At 52.4% G+C, this 23,869-nt stretch overlaps 1 protein-coding gene across 3 annotated transcripts in view; it reads right to left on the bottom strand.

Annotated features, from left to right (window-relative positions):
• Positions 1-23,869, bottom strand: part of SDK2 (sidekick cell adhesion molecule 2) — a 266,842-nt gene that overhangs the window by 89,567 nt on the left and 153,406 nt on the right. For all 3 annotated transcript variants that reach the window (XM_058561479.1, XM_058561480.1, XM_058561478.1), the window contains exons 3-4: positions 19,005-19,111; positions 6,026-6,173 (exon numbers count right to left, since the gene is read on the bottom strand). In XM_058561479.1, coding sequence (XP_058417462.1) covers positions 6,026-6,173; positions 19,005-19,111 — 255 coding nt within the window. The remainder of the gene's footprint in view (positions 1-6,025; positions 6,174-19,004; positions 19,112-23,869) is intronic.

The following is a 23,869-nucleotide window of genomic DNA, read 5'->3' on the forward strand; positions in this document are numbered from 1 at the left end:
ACACGAAGCTGGTGGCTGGACCCTACCTCTCCCCGCAGCCGCCTCCCGGAGCCCCTCCTCCAGCCCACCTCCCGAACCACCTACTGCCCCAAATCCAGCCACGTTTAGTCTGTAGAAATCCAACACACTGCCAGCTCTGGGGATCAGACCCACATACAGCACATGCCCAGAGGGCTGAGCCCGCCGTCCACATGAAACTTCCCTGCCCCCACCCTAAGCCTAGGCTACCGGCCCCAGCTCCCTCAACACTCTGCCCTTTCCCCCATCATAGCATCGACGGCTGTGTGTGGTTATCTCTGCATCAGGAGCAACCAGACACTGAAGAAATGTCCTGGAATGAATGAATGAATGATGAATGAAGGATGAGCGATGATAATGAATTTAGAAATGAGCAGGACCATTCCAGAATCAGTGCCTTCACCTAATCCTAAATTGGTTTAGGTTGATTCAAAGGCCACAGGTCGCCTGTAACACAGACTTCCGGGTTCACTTCTCTCTCCAGCCCCCTCTTAGGGTGTCTGTTTCCATCTCCCTGAAGCCAGTCAACAAGAGTGGGGTTGGCTGGGCTGGCTGAGAGGAAAAAAGGAGGCTGGCTGGGCAGGGGGGTGCAGACATGGGCTGTTTACTTCCAAGCTGGTTCCCTCCATTGGGATCCCATCATGCAGCCCCCAGCACCCAGGTCTGCAGGCAGAGAAAAGTGGTCAGCCAGGGACCCAACTCGATGTGGGTGAAATACAGCCAGGAGCGCTGCCCACACGGCTCTGCCCGGCTCCTCTGTTCACCCGTTCTCCCAGCGAGAAACAAAACCATTAGTTTGTCAAGTCTATCTCCGGATTTTAATGTGATGTGCCCGAGACAGCTGTTAAACATTCTTAATGTTAGTTTAACAAGGACAAATCCAGTTGAATTCTTTTCAAATTTTCCCATTAGGTGAATGTTACAGAGTTTTAAACATGCTCTCAAATAAACATCCCCACTAATGCCTCTCCAGCCCACTTTCTCCCAGCCGGGGTACGCTGGTGCCCCCTCTCTCACGGTTTTGGGGGTTCATGTGCTGAGTCTCACACCGTCAGCGGAGCTCCGGGAAGTAGGAAGGCCCCTCCTGCCCCGATTTTTGGGTACCCTAATGATGGCCTTAGCTGATGGGAGGTGGGACAGAGCCAGGCTAAAATATTTTAAAAGTGGCAAAACTAGGACAAGGATGGTGACCATTTCCTCACGCGGGCGTCTCCTGCAGGGACCCTTGCCCTTTAGTGTAGCTTGTGGGGGTGGGCGAGGGTTGGGGGCAGGGAGGCTGGGCTCTGGCCGCGGCAGGGAGTGAGCTCTGGAATGGAGCTCCGGCCCCAGCCCCTAAGGAGCGTGCAACCTCCTCCTTACTTGGCCTCAGTCTCCTCATCTGTGGAAGGGGTAGAAGCAGATGCCTGTGAGGTTCCTTCCAGCCCGGAGGCTGAGATTCTGATTCCTGTCGCCGCTTCTGCTCTTTCCCCACTGGGGCCTGAGGCTGTCCCCTCCCTCCACACGGCCCTCACCTGGCACCCAGGCCAACATCAGGACTGATCTGATGCTCAGCTGTGCACGTGGACCACATGGCTCCAGCCTCCCCAGCCACTCCCATTGCAGGGCACCGTGGGTGCAGGGCACCGTGGGCGCAGGCTGAAGGAAGCGTTCAACAGGTGGGTGCACGGGGCACGGCCTAGTCCCACTCTCTAGTTCACCTACCTCTCCTGAGCTCCCTTTTGGCCTCCAGAGAAGGGGCTCCCACCTCCAGTTCCTTCTCTCCTAACCAGGAAGACCCTCCCCACCCCCTGTTCTCTCCTTTAGCTGTATTTTGTCTATGTTATGATCGATCCTTCTAGGTCAGTGGTTCTCCACCAAGGGTGGCTTTGCCCTCCAGGGGACATCTGGCAATATCTGGACAACTTGTGGTTGTCACAGCCGTGGGGGTGCTACTAGCCACTGGCAGTAGAGGCCAGGGATGCTGCTAAGCATCCTACAGTGCACCAGACAGCCCACAAGATGAACTAGGCCCAAAATGTTGATTGTGCCACGACTGAGATACCCTGTCCCGGGGGGATCACATGTCGAGGTGGCAGAGATGGTCACTGTCCATCTCAGTTTCAGGAGCCCCTTCCATAGAGTACAGACAGTCCCCGACTTAACGATGATTCGACTTATGATTTTTCGACTTTATGATGGTGCTAAAGCAATATGCATTCAGTGGAAACCGTACTTCAAATTTTGAATTTTGACCTTTCCCCAGGCTAGCGGTATGCAGGTTTACTGGGATGTAACCCCACTGTAAGTCAGGAAGATCTGTGCTGTAGTTGCTGGGAAGTCAGGGGCCGCCCTTCTCAGCCCCCTAGCATCCAGGCGGGGCCATGTGGCTGAGCTCACAGGATGCGGAGAAAGGGATGTACACCACTGCTAGGCCTGGACCACAAGAGCCCCTGCAAGATCCCCACGTTCTTCTCCGCCCCGCCCCCCATCAGAGCGGGGCAGTGGGGAAGCCCAGTGCTGGTGACGGCAGAGCTCCCTCAGCCAGGGTCCTTGAATGACTGTGGAGGAGAGTGCCCCCCATCCCTCGCCCATGGAGGGATTTGGAGCAAGAAATACACTCCTATGTGGGAAGTCCCGGGGATTTGGGGGTCTGTCTGTTATTGCTGCTGGCACTGCCTTGACTGGCACTAGAGGAAAGCACTCTGCACCGGGACCCACGGGGCCTGGGTTCGAGTTCCTAATGTGGAGTGGAACAGGAGGCAGAGAGGCTGGAAAGCGCTGATGGCCTTTTGATCCTCCCTCCCTCTGCCCTCCCAGATGGCTAAGGAAGGTCCCTGGGCTTACAGCCCTCTGTGGGATGACCATCCCCTTGATAGATGGTTCTGGAACAACCCTGTACCTCACTTCCAAGGTGCACAGAGCTGTTCCTGGCACTCAGGAGGCTTCCGGCCTGCTGCACTCAGACAAACCCATACTGAAAGAAGCTGGCAGGAGAGTTCTTGTGGGGCGTGGATGTCAGGGCTCAACTCTCAGGCGGGGGCTGGGTTACATTTTTCTGCCATGATCCTCTGGTTTCAATTTACTAGGTCTTTCCCGCTTCTCTGACTGGCTTAGCTCCCATCCCACCTTCCATCCACGAGTCCTATTAAGCCAGCCCTTTTTCCTCAACTCCATGGGGGCCCAACTGATAATTTAATTAAGAATAAAATAAATCATCCTAGAACCTGCCCGAAGCCCCGAGCATGTGTCGTTGTTAAGCATCTTGTCTCCTTTTCAACAATAAGCACCAGGAAATGGGCAAGGTGTTGTAATCACCGTTGCTGCCCCGGCAGGAAGTGTGGCCCTGTGTAGATAGTGGCGCCTTCAGTACCCCGCGTACCCCTCTGGCTGATAGTGCTGCTCATTGGATATGTATCTCTAGCAAACAGACACCAGAGAATTTGCTTCCACGGGCCTTTCCGCTCATTATGAATATTAATCGGCCGTAATTGCTGAGACAAAATCACCACAGTGCTCTGTCATGTTGGAGAGGGTGGGAAGCGGTGGGTGTGCCCATGAAGGTGAGCATACGTGCATGCCAAGATGGCTCCGTCCTGGTGCCAGAGGCTGCTGGGAATGAAAAGGGGGTGAGGACAGAGACCAGGAATAAGAAAAGGAGGAGGAAAAGAGTTAGGAAAGAGGTGATGGGAGTGAGGTTGGAGAATAGGTTTCATCTACTACAGCCAATGCAGTGGATAAAGACCCATATGCCCCCTCCCACAGCCATGGCAGACATCACTAATCTATCGTGGCACTGTTCCCACTGAGTCTGGATGAAGCCTCAGAATCCTTCTCAACGTGGTATTCCAGGTAGCCACTACCAATTGATTGGTTTGCAGGATGCCACCACTGATGCACCTAGGACACGTGAGATAACCTCAGAAAAAGGAGCGAGGAAGGGGCGAGGACTCACCTACCTGTCTCAGCACCTGTGTGGCAGAGCATTCCCCTTCCACAGTTCAACCTCAAAATCCGTGTTAATGGTTCACCATGCTCTGCTGGTTTTACTGAGCCTTAATTAGGCCTCAGGGAGCAAGCTCCGACTCACAGAGCATGAGGCACCTGTTGACCTGGGGTTCTACTCCAACTCTTCACCTGCCCTATAGCCACACTCTTTGCCATGTGACTCTGCAGGTCCTCTCACTCAACAGGCACAGACAATGTCCCCGCTTCTTGAATCTGAGTTCTTGAATCTGAGTTCTACCATGTGACTTTCTTAGGCCAATGGGATGTTAGCAGAGGCTTGAAAACTCTGTTTCTGTTTCCTCTCCTGTGCCTCTGCAACTGCCAGAGAAGATGCTAGGGCTAGCTGGCTGGAGGATGAGGCGTGTGGAGCAGAGTTGGGTCACCCAGTCACTCTGATAGGGCAATAGCCAGCCAACCCCATACAGGTGAGAGAGCCCAGCCAAGATCACCAATCTGCAGATTCATATGACAATGCATGCTTATTGTTTCAGGTCATTGGGGCCACCTGTTATGTGGCATTATTGTGACTGTAGGTAACTGATACATTCTAAGCCTGTGGTTCTCAACTGTGGCTGTGTGTCAGAATCACCGGGCAGCTTTTAAAAATCCTGATGCCAGGGTACACCCCATTTCAATGAAATCAGAATACGTGGGGAGTAGGATCTAAAGATCAATATATTTCAAATTGTCCCAAATGATTTCAATAGGTGGTTAGGTTGAGAATCACGGTACCAGGATCAACTTTCTACAAGTGCGATCACTTTATCCTTTTTTTTCCCATGTCTTTGTACCTGTTCTCACATAATTCTCACGTAAGACAGAATGAAGGGCCCTGACTCTGGGGTCAGTGAGCCTGGAGCCAGCTGTGTGAGATTCGGCAGAGTATTAAACTTCCGGAGGCTTCACTTTACCATCTGTAAAACGGGGATAAAACCAGCCACTTTATAGGGTTACTGTGAGGGTCATTCATTTGACAAATATTCCTTAGGCCTGTGCTCTGGGGATGGTTTCCTCCCCAGAGGTGTGCGCCTGTCCTGGGGGAGAGGGTGCTCGGCCTAGGCCCAGAACACAGCAGGCACGCAATGAACAATCGCCACTGTCAATGCCAGGATCTTATCATGCTATTATTATTATGTTTCTCTCCCTAGACTTCACGGTCCCCAAAGGCAAGAACTGTCCATCTGGGCTCCCACTTCCTATAGAGCAGGACGGGCTCCACCCACAGTCGACCTGCGGCCTGAGTGGAGGACAAGGGTGGACTTTCTTCTTTTCTGGGAGTTGGAGAGAGAGTCCCAAAGAGGAAAGCCTGGGCCGGCTCCAGACCCTGAGGGGGATCAGGAGGGCCGGGTGTGTCCCAGGAGGAAGTGCTCCACCCCTCGCCCTCTGTGGAGGTGTTGGCTCCCTCGCTCCTGCCCACAAGCCAGGTTGCCGCAACCAACGCCTTGGGCCACACAGAGGGGTCTTTGTTCACGCTGACAGGGCCGCAGGGCCGTGTGTTTCCCTCCTTGAGGGGCCTCTCCCCGCCTCACCTCTTCCCCGCAGCCAAAACACACAGCCCACGCACACCAGTGGACGCCCAGCTGCACCGGCACACCGGCACCCCCAGGGGCCGCCCGCCCTGCAGGGAGATGCCAGGCCCTCCCACGCCCCCCTGGCCTTGCTCCCTGAGCCCTGGGCCTGTAACCACAGGTGACGGCGCCTCTGTGCCTCTTTGGGTTTTTTAAGTGCTCTGAGAGGCAGAATTATTCTCCAGCGGAGAGTGGAGCCAACGCCCTGGGGTTCCGCAGGAAGGCGACGGAGCTGTCCTGGTTCCAAGTCCTGGCATGCACATTCCCAAAAAGCCCCTCGTAAATCAAACTTTCCTCGTCGTGTGGGAGGTCCCCAGTCTGGCTACGTCCCAGGAGAGCCACAAGAGGCTTCTGCAGAAAGGGCCCTCCTCAGCATTTTGGGGGCTTTGTCTGGCCCCACACTTCCTCTCCCAGGGCAAGCCCCCTCCTTCATCCCCACAGAGCAAGGTGCTCACATGCGGCTGCTGGGTGGGATCTTGCGACCGTCCCGGAACCAGGTCACCTGCGGCCGGGGGAAGCTGGCGATGCGAGGGGCACGGATGACGGCCGCTTCTCCGTGGGAGACGCTCTGGTGCTTCTCGCCCTCCTCAAAGCTCCCCATGTCTGCGGAGAGAAGAACATAAGTAGAGACCAGGGGCTGGAGGTCAGCGGCAGAGATGGCCTGGCTCCTGGGCTGGGAGTGGTGGCAGCAGAAGGAACATGCAAGGCAGGCAGGATGACCATGGGGAAGGGGGACACCACGCTCAGACTGCCCCACGGGACCCCCTCACCCCGTCACCAGCATGTGCCCCACTTTGTGCTTCTGGGGCTTATATCCATTTATATCCATATATTTATGAATCAATTGATTCATTCAACAACCATGAGAGGTTGGTCATTATTTCCCACATTTTACAGCTGGAAAAACTGCTCAAATGGGCTCAAGAGGTTCATTGACTTGTCCAAGGTCACAGGGCCAGGAAGGACAGAGCTAGGCTTTGAACTCAGACCTCAGAGTCTGGACTCAGGCACAGTCGTCCCTCCTTCCGGGCCCTACAGTGTGGCATGGGTTTAGTTGTGAGGTGAAGGGGCGTCTTGGGGCAGTCTCTTGTGCCCCTGGGGGGAGGGAAGGGTGGGCACCTTCCCTGGAGAGGGTGGGGTCTCACATGCTCTAAATAGGTATGAGATGATTTCCCTCCCATCCTTGGGTGGGAAGTGTGTGAGGCTGCACGTCTGTGTGAATATAAACACCTGTTGCTCTTTTTAAAACAGGCTGACCCCCTTGGCAGATAAGGAGGGAACACTGATCCCAGCTTGGATGTTCTGTCAGCCAGGAGGGGAGCAGAGAGCAGCGGAGACGCAGGTAGGAACACCTCTGGTTTCCCACCTGCCTGCTGGCATCAGGGTGGGGTCTGATTCTAATGGCAGGAGCTTGGAGATGGGGTGTGGGAAGGGATGCCCGTGCGGATCACCACGACTCTTGAAAATTGCTGTACTTCCTGGCTACTCAAAGTGTGGTCTGTGGACCAGCACCGTGGGCACACCTGGGTGCCTGTTAGAAATGCAGAGACTCAGGCTCACCCCAGACCTGCTGAATCAGAGCCTGCATTTTAATAAGACTCCCAGTGATGTGTGTCCATACACAAGTGTGAGAAGCAATGTTTGTCCTCAAACTTGGCTGCGTGTCAGTGAGAACCACCTACAAAGCTAGAGAAGGCTAATGCCCGGTCTCACCCCCAAATTTCTGATTTCATTGGTGTAGGGTGTGGGCTGACCATCAGAATCCCCATGTGCAGTTAGGTTCAGACCACAGACACCTTGGTTTCATTTCCCCGTGGCCTGCGCACTCCCTCCCTGACCAAGGGGCCACGTCCTCGGCCACCTGGTCTCCTGCTGCTTTGTTATTTCTCGACCCCTCAGATTCCACTGCCCCTTCTTCCTCTCCTTCAACCTGGAGACCCCAACCTGGCTGCACTTCAGAATTCTCTGAGGGCCCTCTAATATTCTCAGAGGTAAGAGCCTTCTGGGGTGGGTGGGACCCAGACATGGGTGTTTCTAAAGCTGCTCAGGTAATTCCAGCATGAGCCCAGGTTGAGAACAACTGTCTGGGCTCCAACCTTACATTTTGGTGGGTCTCAAAATCCCCTGGGAACATGGGAAGCTCACAGATTTGCTCCCACCCTGCCTTCCCCCTAGGGCACCAAAAGGCTCTGCTCCCATGCGCCTGGGTTCTCAGTTCTTGATTCGCTCTCCTGAGGATTCTGCTGCACGCCAACGTTTGAGAACCACTGGCCTCCACTCTCGTTTTCCAGAGCCCTCAGCCTGATTCTCTCCTTGCCCATTCTAAAGATTTTGACCTCAGTCTCTCTACAAAGATGCGCACCTCTGCTCTGGCTCTTCCTTGAGCCCCAACACCCAACACCCAATTTCCAACAGAAAACGTTGGGCATTTCTTACACCTCCTCGCCAGGCCCTCCTTCTTGCTTTCTTAGTTCTTTTAATAGCTGCCCCACCCGCACCTGCCCAGATCACCTAAGCTCCAAGCCTTGTATTACTTCCCTTTCCTGTCCCCACAAAGGCCTTTGGCTCTTCCTCTGGAATACTGCTCACATTTACCAAGGCCACTCTGTTCCCTTAGGCCCCACAGTTCCCTTAGGCCCCACCAACAAGCTAGCCCATTACTCTGGCTGCCTTGACTCCTGCCCCACATGGTGCCCTACATTGGATCCTCCCCCATCCATCTTCCACACTGCTCCTGATTAATTTTTCTGACCACATCACTGAGTTGCTCAGAACTTTTGGTATCTCCTCATTGCCCCAGGAAAGCTTAAATTCCTTTGCCTGGATTCAAGGTCCCTCCCTAATCTGACCCCAACCAACCTTTCCTGTCTGAATGCCCACACCAGGACATGTGCTCCTCCTGCCATGTTCAGTTACTTATATCCTGCCTTTCTTTGTGCGGGTCCCCTGCCTGGAATGCCACAAGAACAAGCCATGATTTAGCAAGGCACCATGATTCAACAGCATCCCAGAGGGATCTAGCCAATCAAGTATCTCAAGCAATAAAATCTGCTGTTGGCTTCTTTGTTCTAAATTTGGCAGGCAGTGAATGTAATAGTAGTGGCTTTGGAGTCATTGAGACCTGAGTTCAAATCCTACTTCTTTTACTTAGTGGGTATGACCTTGGGTGAAATTTTGGCCTTGCTGAGCTTGAATTTCCTCTTCTGCAAAATAGAGTTAAGAAGAGTACCTTCCTTACAGGTTACAGTCAGGATTACATGAGATAATACATGTGTGTATCAGGCTGCATCTTTCCAGAGATGGCTGCATCAATATTTATCTCCCATCCAGCATGCCCTTCTCACAGTGCAACCGCCACTGCTCCCATAAGAGGTGGGGCTGTGTCCCCTCTCCTTGAACCTGGGGGATTTGTCACTATGCCACCAGTAGCATATGCTGGCAGTGATGTTATGGGACTTTCACAGCTAGGTCATCACAGCTTCCACCTGGGTCTCTCTCTCCAAACACTCTTGCTTGGAATCCAGCTTCCATGTTGTAAGGAAGCTCAACACGGCCCACACAGACATGGTGATGGCCCACATGCGGAAGAACTGAGGTCCCCAGATGACAGCCAGCATCAACACTGGACATGTGAATGAACATGTGAGCCCTCAGGTAATTCCTGCCCCCAGCCTTTGAGTCTTCCAGCTGAGACCTCAGTCATCATAGAGCAGAGACAAGCCGTCCCTACTGTGCTCTGTCCAGATTCAAGCCTCGCAGAATCTGTGAGCACAATAAATGATTGCTGTGCACCAGTATGTGTTGGGGTAATTTGGTACGCAGACATAGAAACTGGAAGAGAATATTAAAGTGCTAAAAATTCTATCTAATATTTGTAGTTTTAAAGTATTGGAATCCTATACATTTTTCGCAGTTTAGTTTAAATATCAACCTTTTCAACAAAGATTACCCACACCCACCCACAAATAGAACTAAAGAACAAGAACTTGCTGAGCACTGACCCTATGTCAGGTTTCTTTTTAGGTAGATTTCACATACATCTTCTCATTTAATCTGCATAATAACATGACAAGCTCAACTTTAATAAATACACATTTTTTAGTTGTTTACTAATTTCTTTTACTTGGCTCTGTCTATAACAAATTGCACCAATAAATCACATTGATTTCAGTTCTTACAATAATTTTGTCTATTTAAAAAACTTTTCACAGAACTCCGAAGATATATTTGAACAATTTAAAGCAATTTCATGGTAATAGTGTTTCTTCCTCCTTTCTCTAGTTTTATTAGCTCCATCTCGTCAGAGAGGAAATGAAAGCTCATGGAGATGGAGCGGCTTATCCATCGTTGAGCAGTTAGGGCTGGGTAGTGCCAGCATTCAAACCCGGCCTCCCTCTGCATGGCCTCTCCGCCTCTTTCATGACTCATACTTGGCATTAAAATTCTTTGTGCACATTCTTTATCTCCTTCTACTACACCGTAAGCTTCAAGAGGCAGTTACATTCATGAGCAAATCCCTACAGGACACCCGGCCTCGTGCTCTGCACACAGTAGGATCTCTCTAAACTCACCCAATGCCATTGTGCAATGAACCTTTACTGAGGCCCTACTGTGAGTCAGGAAGGCTCTGTGGTGGAGACTGAAGAAAGACCTGGTCCTGCCCTCGTGGAGCTTATAGTCTGGTCAGGGAGACAGGCATAAGCAAACCAACCCACAAACACACATTCAGTGACATTCTGTGACAACTGTTAAAAAGAAGGAACAGGGGTTTCTATGAAAGGCAGGGTCAGGGGAACCTACTTTATATTGGGAGGTGAGGTGAGGCTCCTTTTAAGCAGAGGTATAAATAAAGAGTAGGTGTTAGCTAAGTGTGTGTGTGTGGGCAGGGGGATGATGGTCCAGAGGGAAGAGAGCGTGTGAAGGCTAGGAGGTAGGAGAGAAGGGCTAGTTAGAGGAAATAAAAGAATGCCAATAGGGCAGGGTTGTAGGTTTCTTCATTGGATGGATGGATGTTTGGATGGATGAATGGATAGATGGATGGATGGATGAATGGATAGTTGTATGAGTGGAGGGATGGATGAAGGGAAGGAGAGATGGAGAGATGGAGGGATGGATGATTGTATGTGTGTATGGATGGATAGCTGGATGAGTGGAAGGATGGATGGAGGGAGGGAGGGAAGGAGGGATGAATGGATGGAAGGAGGGATTGAGGGATGCATGTTTGTATGAGTGGATGGATGGAAGGTGGGCTGGATGGATGGTGGGAAAGATGGATGGGGAGAGGGAGGGATGGATGGAAGGAGGGATAGAGGGACAAATGATCGTATTTGTGTATGGATGGTTGGATGGTGGGATGGATGGAAGGATAGTGGGATGGATGGATGAAGGAAGGGCACAGCTGGCCTTGGTCCAAGTTTTGCAGTTGATGTTCTCCTCCACCTTCCCAACCCACAATCTCCCCACCTCACTGTGGCTCTCAGGCCCCCAGCACTCTCCCATTCTCTCCACTCCACTTTGTCAAATGGGCTTCCTGGGTCTGCTCAGGGAGCCCGTTGCCTCTGCTCATGGGGGCCAGGGCACACGCATGTCTGTGCTGAACTGCAGCAGTGAGGGGCTGCTAAGAGGGAGTCCACTCAGCCAGTCAGTGCAGGAGAAGCTGAAGGAGGGCCACAGGCTGACAGGGGCTGGGAATCCAGGATCTTCCAGGACAACTCATGCTCAGATAGAAACAGATAAGGGTTTATTTACTACATTTTTCCTCCGAGGTACGTGCTTGTTAATACAGCATGTTACGCCTTGCTCGCTGGTACAAGTTCCCTCAAGGGCAAAAACATGTGGGCGTGGGGCACAGCTGGATGTGGCCTAAAAATTATTCCTGATGTCTTTGTTATATCCTAAGAGGTCTTGTAAAGTATGCATTCTGCTTCAGAATATGTTCATTGCTTTTATTTAATTTTAAAACATTTTTTATCATGAAATATGTCATGCATACACAAGAGGGAATATAATTATATGTACAGTTTAGAGAAGAAGAATAGAACGAACACTCATGTACGCGCCACCCAGCGTAAGGAACAGAACACCAGCAAACCACCTCCCCCTCCCCACGGTGTCCCTCCCAGTCACATCCCCTCCTCCCCCAGGGGTAACTGCCATCCTGCATGCTGTGTCAATCATGCCATTGTTTTGTTGTTTTTCCAAGTTTCACCACATATTGATGCATCCTTAAACAGTTTATGGTTGATTTAGTCTGTTTCTAAGCCCTTTATACCTGGGATTATTCTGTGTTCCTCTACTGTGATTTGCTTTTTGGGAGTCACCTTTTTTTTTTGGAGCTCCATCCATGTCCGTGCGCTAAGTTTGTCATTTTCACGCTGTGTGGGTGTCCGTGTACCGAGGTAGCCCAGTGCTGCTGCAGGTGAGGTTGGTTTCCACTGTTTTGCTGTCCCACTGAGGACAGTCTCCTGGTGATCTCCGGGTTCACACGGCTAAGAGAATCTCTAGAGCATGTCCTGAACAGCGGAATTGCTGAGTTGTAGGTGTGCACACGTTAATTTTATGAGATAATGTCAAACTGTTTTCCAAATTTGCACCAATTAGCCAATTCACACTCCCACCAGCAGTGATGGGAGTTTCTGCCAACACTTGGTCTTGCTAGACTTTTTGGTTTTTGCCAGTCTGGTGGGCATGGGATGGTATTTCATGGTGGTTTTATTTATTATGAAAACAATGCTTCTCTCTCCGATCAGATCAGATCATGCCTCTGCCCCCAACCATCCACGACTTCCACGCATTCTGAGTAATATCCGAAGTGCCGACCACATCTTAGAACATCACCACCTGTCCCCAACACTCCACCTCCTCAGCTACATCTCTTTCCAGTCTCCATTTCCCCCACTCTGCTCCAGCCACCCTGGCCTCAGACACCCAATTCCACCCCAGGTCCTTTGCACTTGCTGTTCCCTGGCCTGTAAAGACCTTATCCCTCTGTCTGCAAGGCTCACCCCCTCCCTTCCCTTGAGACTCTGCTCAGTGTCACCTCCTCAGTTGGGCTTCCTCAGCCACCATATCAAATAGGACCCCTGCCCTGGCCTCCTTCGCTCTCACCAGGCTTCATTTTTCCTTATAACACTTTATTTTTCTGCATGGGCCTTCTATATTCCGTATTCTATTATATATTCTCCTTTTAACTTTTGTTTTGCCTCCACCACTTTCCTTGAGGGCAGGGACATATGTCTTGGTTTTGTCCCCTGTGTCCTACTGCCTAGAACAGAGCCGGGCATGCAGCGGGCGGACAGCAACAGTTGTTTCACGAGTGAGTGAAACATGCAGGTACAGCGGGGGCTCCAGGAAGACACAGCAATGTTCTCCTGAACCGTCACACGGCCCCCAAATAGTCCACATTCAGTATTCACACTCAGACTGAGGGTTAAGAAGAACGGGCCCATTGGTGGCATTTTGGGCATCAACCCCAGCCCATGTGACAATGGGCTTGATGTCCTCAAGTCCCATTTTATACCAGTGGCCGCCAAGCCGCTCGGGAGAATGGGAAGCAGCCCCGGCTCCCCACTAGGGCAGGGGCCCTTTGCCCTGTGGTGTCTGGCCGGGCTTGATGCTGGGGCGGTTTCAAGTCTGAGCCAACCGCCCACCCGAGGAGGGCTGGGGAAGGGGTCGGGGACATGGCCCGGGTGAGAAGAACACAGAGGTGCCACAGGATCTGGATGTGGACAACCGGAAGCCTGGGGAAGCTGTGGACTCTGAAAGGCTCTCCCAACCCTCTCAGCCATTCAGCCCACTTGCTGCGTGCCAGAAATTTATGGCGACTTGAAAAAAAAAAAGAAAAGACTCCGGGTGGGGGCAGGAAGGGAGCTGGGGTGGGGGGGGTGCTGATGTTTTATTGACTTCCCCTTAATTGCTGTAATTAAAAACATGCCAAGAATCTTTTTGTAACGACTTTGCCATTATCATGAGTTGTTAGCACAGCTGCCGTATTAATTTCTCATTAGAACCCAATTCATAGTCCCTCTTTGGGAAGGGGGTGGGAGCTAGGGGTGGGGCCTGCCTGCCCAGATCCGATCCCTGGAAAGAACTCCCAAGGGCAGCAGTCACCAGGGGACTGGCTGCTGGGAGCTCCAGGACAAAACTCTCCCATCCTAGGAGGCAGACACCACCAAGGAGGGGAGGGAGAGGTTTGGAGAAGCAGCCACACCCGACCCGTCCTCAGAACCGTGTGCACCTGTGTGACTCTGTAAGAGAGACAGATGGACACACAGACAGATGCAGGAGGTCTAGGGCACAAACCTGGGAGAGCCCCAGCCAGGGACAGGGTGGATGAGGTGAAAGACTTAAGGAGGCACCACTCTCAGGGTCCTGCAGGTGTGGGGCGTATACCTGGGAGGGAGCGCCTGCTTAAGTTCTGCACCCTTGAGGCCTCAACCTGGGCCCAGCCCTGGAGAGCAGAGCTGCGGCTGGGAATGTATTTACTTAGGTAGACAGGATGAGAAAGGTTGTGAATGTTTATTCCAGGACGCCTTCCCTGGTGGGCCTTGCAGAGAGAAGCAAGCCCACTCTGCCGTCCTGAATGTTCTCCAGGTTGAGCACCATTAATGATGGTTTGCGTGCGCTGATTGATTAATCATTGTGACAGCCTGGCCAGGTAGGTACTAATATTAGCATTCCTTTTTAAACACGAGGAAACGAAGGCGCAGAGAAGTTAAGTAACTTGCCCAAGGTCACACAGCTAGGGAGGGGTGAGCTGGGATTTGAATCTGGGGTTTGTGGCTGGGTCCAAGGCTGAGTTCACGACTACATCCTACAGTGTGATGGTAGCGAGGCAGGAGAAGGTAGAAGGCAGAAATACTGGCTGCGGGACCTTGGACTGTCCTCTAACCTCGCTGAGCTTCAGTCTTCCTCTCTTAAGATACAGCTTGTAACACAGGCCTTCCTACTTCTCAGCCCTGTCCTTGGAAACCCAAGGAGGAAAGACATTTACACAATTACAGTGGAGGACGGATTGTTCTAGAGGTTCCGCTGTGTCTCCTAGCGTCTCCTTAGGGCCATGGGCTTGGACCTGTGTCTGTGATTGTTCTGAGGGGTCCTGGGGTGTGAGCTCACCTTTCCAGGGGACGGAGGCTCTTCATCTGCACCCCCTCCTACTCCCCATGTGCCCAGACTAGTCCTAAACTAGTCAGTGCCTAGGCTGGAATCCATGCTTTCTGACTCCCATCCCCATGGCATGACTGTTTTTTCAGGCACGAGGGTCACGGCCCGGCACAGAAAAGCACCCAGGAGCTATCTGTAAGCATTTTTCATCTTCGCCCCTGCTGACCGCAAAGAAACGCGTGTGATCAGTCTCCCTCACCCAGTGGCGGGCCGGCATTCATCCCAGGTGGGGAGACCACCTGTCTGCAGGGCTGTTTGGACATGGAACGTTACAGGCCGGGGTGTCCACTGGTTCTCTCTGAACCCTGACCCCAGCAGGTAGTGCTCTCCCACCCCATTTTGACTTTCCTCTTCTTGCCCTCAAGCGGCAGTGTGGTGAGGGGACCCTCTCAGAATCGAGTCCTGGCTCTGCCTGTGTGACTTAGGCGAGTCACCCCACCGGCTGAGCCCAGTTTTCTCATCTGTGCCGGGGGGGATGCGGGCTTCACTCTGCAGGCTGGGACGAGGATGGGAGATGACGGTGTGCGCTGCCCAGCCCAGCGACACTTGGGAGAGAGCACTGGTACTCTGGGGGAGGATGGTTTTGCCAGGTCTCACCTTTCCCACACCCAGAATCTCTGGAAGGTGGAGAGGTGGCTGGACAGCGGATTCTTCAACTTCCGCAACCGGAGCCAGAGGCCCCGGGACGAGACACGTGTGCAGAGCGAGGGAGGGGACCCGGGTGTTGAGTTGCCCTTCTCCGCCCCACCGTGGCCACCAGGGCTGGGCGAAGCCTTCCTCCTTTTAGGATGAGCGCTATTCTCAACTGCCCGCTGGGAGATTTTAGCGCTCCCCTAACTCCTGGCTTCAGGGCTCAAAGGGCGGCACATAGTGGTGTCCGCTTCATGACGTCACGGAGGAAAGAGCTTCAAGACTGCAAAGCCATGCGGCGCAGCGTGAGGGGTGGTTGTCAGTGCCGGCCCGGGGAGCTGCAGCCGGGTGTCAGGAAAGGGTGAGCCTGGGTCTCCCCACTCCACGCTCCCTTCGGCCCTTCTCTCTGTCCCTTGCTCTCTGCCAGGGGCCTGTAACTACATCTGCACAGCTTAGCAGCAGCGGCACTGTGTAGCCTGGTGGCCGCATGGTGACAATCGTGGTTATAACCGTGTCCAGAAGGTGCCTGGAGCCCAGGGTGACGTGGGGTCTGAGAGGGCAGGAGGAGCAGGGCAGGAGTCCCCCTGTGCGAGGTGGTAGAGGGGCAGGGGCCGGGCTGGCCGGATGGCACAGGGGAGAGCATTTGGCCAGGAGATTACTTGCCAGAAGCCATTCCATTCTGTGGCCTGTTTTTCCCTTCCTTAAAATGATCGCATAGAATATTAATTGCAGGAGTAACTCCCACTGATTGAAAGTGTATTATTTGTGGGCACTGGTGAGGTGCATTGGTGCATATGAGCTCAAGGAATTCTCCAGGCACACCTGGGAGGTGCGTATTATTAGACACATTTTTTCCTTTCTTTTTTTTCAATTGAGGTAACATTAGTTTGCAAAATTATATAAATTTCAGGTGTACATCATTATATTTCGATTTCTGTGTACACTACATCATGTTCACCACCCAAAGTCTAATTATCGTATTAGACACATTTTATAGATGAAGAACCTGAGCTGAGCAAGGCACAGAGAGGGCCAGTCACTTCCCTGGGGTCACACAGCAATCAAGGGCAGAGCCAGGATTTGAATGTGGTCTGTCTGACACCATAGCCTATGCTTGTCATTAAGTCACGCTGCCTCTCACAGTGATGGGCCCCCCCATAGCCTGCCCACACTGTAAGGACCTAGGTGCGTCTGGCATTTTCTACATGCTGCAGAGAAGGGCTCAGATGGACCCGGCTCCCAGCCTGAGACAGCAGTGAGAGGCAGGTGGCAGGAACTCGCACTGCCTGACTTTCCCCTCAACCCTTTTCCCCTCCCACTGGATCTCAGAACTGCAGAGTCCCAAAGCTCCCTCAGGGGTTTGGGCCAGGCCCCCACATGTTACAGCCACCTGGGGTCATCCCTGGCAGCATTACCTGGGTGGTCCAGGACCTGCAGAACCCGCAGTGTGTGTGGGGGAGTTCAGGGTAACCCCACCTTGGGGGTCTGTGCCTGGACAGGTTAGGAAGTCAGGCAGTACGAGTCCCTGCCACCTGCCTCTCACCCCCCATCTCAGGCTGGGATCCTGGGTCGGTCTGAGCCCTTCTCCGCAGCATGAAGAAAATGCTGGATGCACCTGGGTCCTTATCAAAGGCCTTCCGCCCACCGTCAGTGCACCGTGCTTGCTCACTCTGCAAGTGTGCCTGGGCACAGCCCATGCCTCGGCTCAGGGCAGGAGGATACCTGCGGGTCTGGGACAGGGCCAATGCACCTGTCTGGCGTGGTTTCCAGGGAGCATCCTCATGCTGGGTTTGTGTGCAAGTGAGAAGGAGTGTGCGTATGCGGTGGGGGTCAGGGGGCTGAGTCCCGGACACGTAGATCCCTATCACAGCCGGAAAGAAGCATTTCGGCTCCACGGACACTGGCTTCCCTTCTTTAATCTTTTTGATCTGCAGAGCCAGTCCAGGGGAGACTGTCAACTCATCTCAGGGGCTCTCAACTCCAGAAAGTTCCTACAGTCTCCTATGAGCCAAGGGCTTGGAGCAGACACTCCCCCTGACAGCCCAGACGGACTGGTGTCCTGGAAGGCAGTTCCAACTGCACACGCACATACCACCCCCAGCCCCCCCCACACCACACACACACCACACACACACACATTCTCTCCTGCATACAGGTGAGAAAAGAGGCAGACCAATCCAGACATACACATCTGCACACACACGTGTGTGCACACACATGGATACATGAACTTGCACACACACGCACACGTGTTTTCTCCCACATGCAGGGGGACAAAGAGGCAGACCCATCCAGACACATCTGCGCACACACGTGAATGAACCCTCAACCATGCACACACCCGTGCACACACACTAGTGCACACACACAAACGCGGGCTGTCTCTCTGGAGGCTGACCCACAGCTCCTGGCCGATCTGCTGGACTCCGGGCACCAGCTGAATGAAGCTCCCCGGATCCTCCAGCGGCCGACAGCAGCCCTGGTCCATCATTTTAACTCAGTGCTTCTCAGCTCTTTGGAGTAAGCTGAGCTGCCTTCAGTGCTGATTTATGGGGACAATCCGTCCTCCACTTCTGATTATGGTTGTTTTCCATAATTATTATAAACACTCTTTGCCTCACTTGAGATTTTCTTTTAGATTTTTCTCCCCCACTTCTCTCCAAGAAGCAAGCTCTCTCCTGTGCTGAATCAGAGGTGCGCCTCTGTGGGCTCTGGTAAGAGGGTGACCCCCCTTTTTTTTCAAATTTCGGGGCTCATTAAGGCTTTCTGCACTCCCATGTCTCACTGTGTGACCTTGGACCTCTCTCCATAAAAACCCAGAAGGAAACAGCCCATAATGAGGCCTGTTTCTAACACACAGCAGCTATTTTAGGATGGGGGTAGGTCTGGGAGGGGATATGGAATCGTAGGGGAGAGTGTTGATTGGTCCTCTGGGGCTGTTCCCTGAGACGCCCTTGGGTCCTTCTGAAGCTGCCCCTCCCTTTCTCCATGTGAGGAAGCCCTTCTGGGAATTGATGGAATTGGGGAGAAGTCTCTTACCCCGAAGGCTCGGTGACGGCCTACCCCTTTATCCTCTGCCCGCCTGGGCCTTTCAGCTACCCGACTTGTCATCTCCCCTCTCCCACCATAAGGCATCTCTTGACGCCCCCTGAAGATCGTGGGGGGCCCCATTCTGTTATGGCTCCAGGGCTGAGAGGGTTGGAGGATGGAGAAGTTAAGGTCATGGGGGGCCCCGAGAAGTCTGCCAAGAAGAGAGTCACAGCTGGAGAGGTTCAGGTTGTCCATTACAAAGACCCCCAAGTGTGGGGCTGACTCCAGAGGAGGCCCTCGAAGCAGCTGATGGGGCCTCCTTTTCAAAAACGAAGGAGCTGGTCCCATATAAAGAGTGCTGAACTCAGAGCCAGCAGATGTGTCACTTATCAGCGGTGCGGCCTTGAGAGCTCCCGCCACCTCTCCGGGCCGTGGTTCCATCAATGGTAAAATGAGGACGCTGGCCCAGATCAGCCGGAAGGGCTACCATGAGCACCTAACGAGCATGGAGGGCTGGGATTGGCTCTGGCCAGAGCGTGGCTGGTGGGTGAGGACCCCGCAGCCCCTCTCCTGCTTCACCCCCGCCCTGCCCAAGTCCCCCGTGGTACTCACAGGCCACTTGGACCTCGGTTTGCCGCTGCAGCAGAGCGCCCATCCGGTTACGCACGATGCAGCGGTAGAAGCCGGCGTGGGTGCGGTCCAGGCTGGTGATTATGTACCTAGGGGGCAGATGAGACAGCCGGTGAGCAAGTCAGGCAGCTGCAGGGATGCACAGGTCAGACTGGGGTCAGAGGGCAGAGGTCACCTGCCACGTCACCCTCTTCCGGAATGAAGAGCCAGGGAGCTCTTGACTCTCTAGCCGTGTGATGGGGTCATAGAAAGGTCCTTATCAACAGGAGGGTCCCTCTCAAAGGCAATGAGGCTTTTGCTCAGGTGCCTAGCAAGTAGCCTGCACTTTCCCAGGACAGGAGGTGCTGTGTCTGAGCCCTTGACCCTGGCCGTGACCAGGTCTCCCAGGCCTGTGTCGGGTCTGTTGGAGGCTGCTGTCCTCCCCTGCCTGTGACTCACAGGATTGAGAAAGATGGGGCATCTTATTTTGGCCAGGGCCTGGGCCTGCCCAGGACTGTGCTGTAAATATTAACTGAAATGGATGGAGGTGACAGAGGCAGGAAAATTTACATGTTTCCCCAAAAGCTTTGCATCATTCCATTATTAAAGTTGCAGACGCTCCACTGCAGCTTGTGGAGGGAAAAGGCAGAGGCTTCTGAGCAGGACAGGTTGGCTGTCTACATGTGTGGGCCCTGGGGCCGGTGCAGGAACCCGAGGAGGCCCCTTGGATGCCTGCTCTGGGAGCACCTGACTGGCCCAAAGAGCATCAAAGTCTGTTCTTGGGGAAAAGGCTGCTGGAGAGCAGGTGTGTGGTGTGTGGTGTGTGGTGAGCTCACCTGGCTGAGAGGCGGGGGGAGCCAGGCCACGTCAATGAAAAGAGCTTCTGGCATTGGGACATGCCTGAGTGCTGCTCTCTGCTATGGAGGGGGCTAGTTCCCCCAGCAGCCGCTCTGTGATCAGCTTTCCCAACCCTGGGCAGTGAGCAGCCCAGCAGGGACCTCAGAGGATCCAGGGGCTCACGCCTAGGATACCTCTCCTGTCCTCAGGTGTCCTAGGGTTTGCCCAACTGACTTGGTGGACAAGCTTATTGTCACCTGTCCCTAGGCTATGCCAACCCCGAGATGGAACAACGTTATTCCCAAGAGGTACCAAGTTTTCTTTTACACGAGTTCCGGCCAGGGCCTAGCATCATCATCATCACCATCACCATCACCATCACCATCATCATCATCATCACCATCATCACCATCACCATCATCATCATATCACCATCAGCATCATCACCTCATGATGATGAAACCACAACTACCGCTTTCTGAGCACCACCTATGCCGCAGACGCAGTATTGAGTACTTCTCATTCGTTTCTTCATTTCACACAGCAGTTCCCAGACTATCGGATATCAGGGACCAGGAACACTTAAAAAGAAGGGCGCCACATGAGACCATCATCTTTGCCAAGTAAGATCATTAAAACCAACCAGCCAAAAAGCAAACAGATAAACAGTCAAGCAACAAAAAACTGAAAACGATAATATGAAAAAGTACCAGGCAGGGAGAGAAAAATAAATAGAAATGGTCTGTATTTTATTTAAAAAGGACATTTTTGACATCACAATAAAGAAACGTAACCTCAGCATAAAAGCAATTTCAACAAATTTTAAACATAAATTTATGTGAAGCCCACTGTGCCAGCTTCACTTTTCTCATTTTCTGTGGACAGGTGCAAACAGTCGAGGGTCTGCATTTGAGAGTCTTTCTCTTAACCTCCAAGCTAATCTCATGGAGGGGGTACTTTTCTTAGCACCTCCATTTTAGAGGTGAGGAAACTGAGGTTCAGAAACATCTCAACATTGACCTGTGGTCTCACGGGTAGTAAGAGGCAGGGCCAGGCTCCCCCAGAGCCTTTCTGTCCCCAGGCCCAGCTGCTAACCATTCAACACTGACACCGTATCCCGAAGGCCTCACCTTCCACTCGGGACTGCATAAGCCCCAGACTCAGGTGGGTGTGTGCCGAGCTTGCTCTGGCTCTGGTTCTGCAGCATTATCCAGAGCCTTCTGGCTGTCCAAGCCTCTTATCTCTGCCACCAGCTGCCGCTCTTATCTGTCCCTTGCCACTGTGCACAGTGTGATGATGGGAAGATAGCAGGCACCCAAGATCTGACAAATTTCCCATTCTCCTTCCACCCTGTCCTCAAGCCTATTGCAGGTTCTCTCTTGCCTCTGCCCCATCTCTCCTGCAGGGAGGGGAGATAGCTTTGGGAAAACTGTTTGGGTCTCAGAAGCAATGGGGTGACCTGAGAGGGAAGATGGAAGGAGAGATTGCCCGGAAAAGCTCTCTATCTTTGGAAATGGAATCAGATATTATTAAAAAAGCACAAGGAAAATGAATAGAAATGGCCAAAAAACTCCCAAAAAGATGCTCGACCTCTGTCACAATGAAAGTCCAATTAAAACAAGACAATGTTCACATATCAGATTGCCAAAGATTTTCATGATGATCACACCCAGTGTGGCAAGATTGGGAGGGGGTACCCTCAGGTTGGCTGGTGGAAATGTAAATGGGTCCAGGCTTTGGAGCACAATCTATCAAAATAAGAATATGCAAGCCTTTGACCCAGAGGTTGCACTCCTGGGAACCGGCCTTTTAGATATGCTTGCAAAAATGTGGCAAAAAACTGATACAAGGATGTTCACTGTGGCATTGCTTGTAATAACTGAGATAAACAAAAACTGGGAGCAACCTAAACATCCATCAGAAGTGGAATTCCATCAATTAATGATGCTGCAGCCACAGAATGAATGAGGAACACCTGTATGGGGTGAGCTAGAGCGTTCTCCAGGATGCACAAAGCATGGAAAGGAAGTCAAAGCTGGAGAGGGGGGATGTTTATGGAAACAGAAACATGAGGAACTAAGAAGGCAAACAATATCACAGCTGAGTGGTAGAGACAAGAGTGATAATGTACTCTTATCACTCTTAATAGCTTGTTTATTGATACAGGCTGCCAAATCCTTAGTTTAATGTTTAGCATCAGGCAAATTGACCCAATAAAAATAATTTGAGTGTGTGGGCAAAAAAAAAAGTCAAAGAATGGTGTAAATGGTATGATGCCATGAGGGTAAACTGAAGTAGTATCTATATTTGTATATATTTGCACACACATAATCACACTTACACTCTGGCGTGTCCATAAAATTTTTTCGAGATGGATACTCCAGAACGTGTTATCTCCCTTTTGGGAGAGGTATCGGGGATGGGGAGGGAGGGGCACTTCTACTTTTCAATTTTATGTCTTTCTATGCCATCAGAATTTTCTTTATCGTATGCATATATTGCTTTTATTTTAAAAATAAAATTAAAAAATGCACTTTGAGCATATACTGTAAGTATACATTATAAGAAGGACACCAGGGACTCATTGGATCTGGGTTTGTTTGCTGATGTCAGTGACGCGTGGTGAAATTTAAACTTCAGTACAGGTGGATTTCTGCAGAAGGTTCTGTGTCCATTTGCTTCAGCCAGAACCTCTGGCCCCACCTGGAGCCCCGAGGAAGGCCAGCTGGCTGCAGGCCTGCCCGCCCCTGAGGCCAGGAGAGGCGGGCTGGCTCTGGGCCTGTGCTGGTCCTGTAATTGAGGGCAGGCGCTCTTTGGCCTAGCAGAGGGGGTGCAGCCCCTCTCTGGCTCCTCTGCCTCCTTCTCCCTGGGCTGCCTCTAGTGCTTCCCGCCTGGGAGACCTATTTCTGGTTTGTAGGCAACATTATTTAAAGTAACAGTTCCGCCCACTGCCTTTCCTCCCAGGGAAACCCGCTTTACTCCACCCAAATTGCACCTCCCAGGCGGGTGGAAGAGACGGTTGGCCAGCATCTCAGCTGCAAATCCAGCTTGCTGTAAGCATCCCTGATAATGACAGTAACAGTGCTCATTATCCCCCGCAGTGCTCCCTCCCGGGCCCCCAGGAGACACTTGCCTACAGCTCTATCTGCCCCACCCCTCTGTGGCTGCTGGCCTGCGGGGGGAGCTGGATGAGCCCAGCCCTGTCCAGGGGCAGGGGATGGATGAAATGCCCTATGCAGCAGGACCCACACCTGACCCACCCAAGAGGGAGCATGGTGTTAGAGAAAGCGCCGGGACTTCCGACTCAGGGAAACTTAGGCTTGACTTTTGCTTCTGCTCTTAGGAGTGTGGCCTGGGCAAGTTACGGAAACTTGTAAGCCTCAGTTTTCCCATCTGTAAAATGAGGACGATGACGGCTGTCATTGATGTGAGCATTACAAGAGGCCCTGGACATAAGTGCCTGGCACATGGCAGGTGCTGCATAGATGCTTGTCCAACGAAGGAGCAAAGATATGAGTCATTGGTGGGGAGTGGAAGGTATTGGGGTGAGGTGGGGAGGTTCAGGGAGGAGGACAGGAGGGTGTGGCCACACCCCCCACAGCTGAGTGGAGATCCATTAACGGCTGCATGCCTAGCATCAGGGGAGCACATATTTGCCCGGCTGTGTGTCCTCAAGGTGGAGAGCCTGAGCCTGGCTCCTCCAAGGATAAGGACCAGTGATGGTGGGTAAGTGGCACCTCTTCCTGGTTGACCTGCAACCTCCTTCTCCTTCTAACAAGGAACAGGGGCAGCAGCATGGCTCCAGGGGCTGGTGAACACCTGGATTCACCCACCTCTAGGCCCCCCCTAAGGTATTTATTGATGTATTACAGGAAATATATTCACAGGATTCAAAATTCAAAGAATAAAAGAAAAGACAGAGAGTGAACATCTCTCCCATCCCTTTCCCCCAGCTGCTCGGTCATTCCCAGGTCCCAACACACACATGGAGGAAACTACTGTTATTAGTTTCCTGAGTATCTTTTCACAAT

This window comes from Diceros bicornis, chromosome 18, assembly GCF_020826845.1.
Source record: "Diceros bicornis minor isolate mBicDic1 chromosome 18, mDicBic1.mat.cur, whole genome shotgun sequence".
Classification (NCBI taxonomy): Eukaryota; Metazoa; Chordata; class Mammalia; order Perissodactyla; family Rhinocerotidae; genus Diceros; species Diceros bicornis.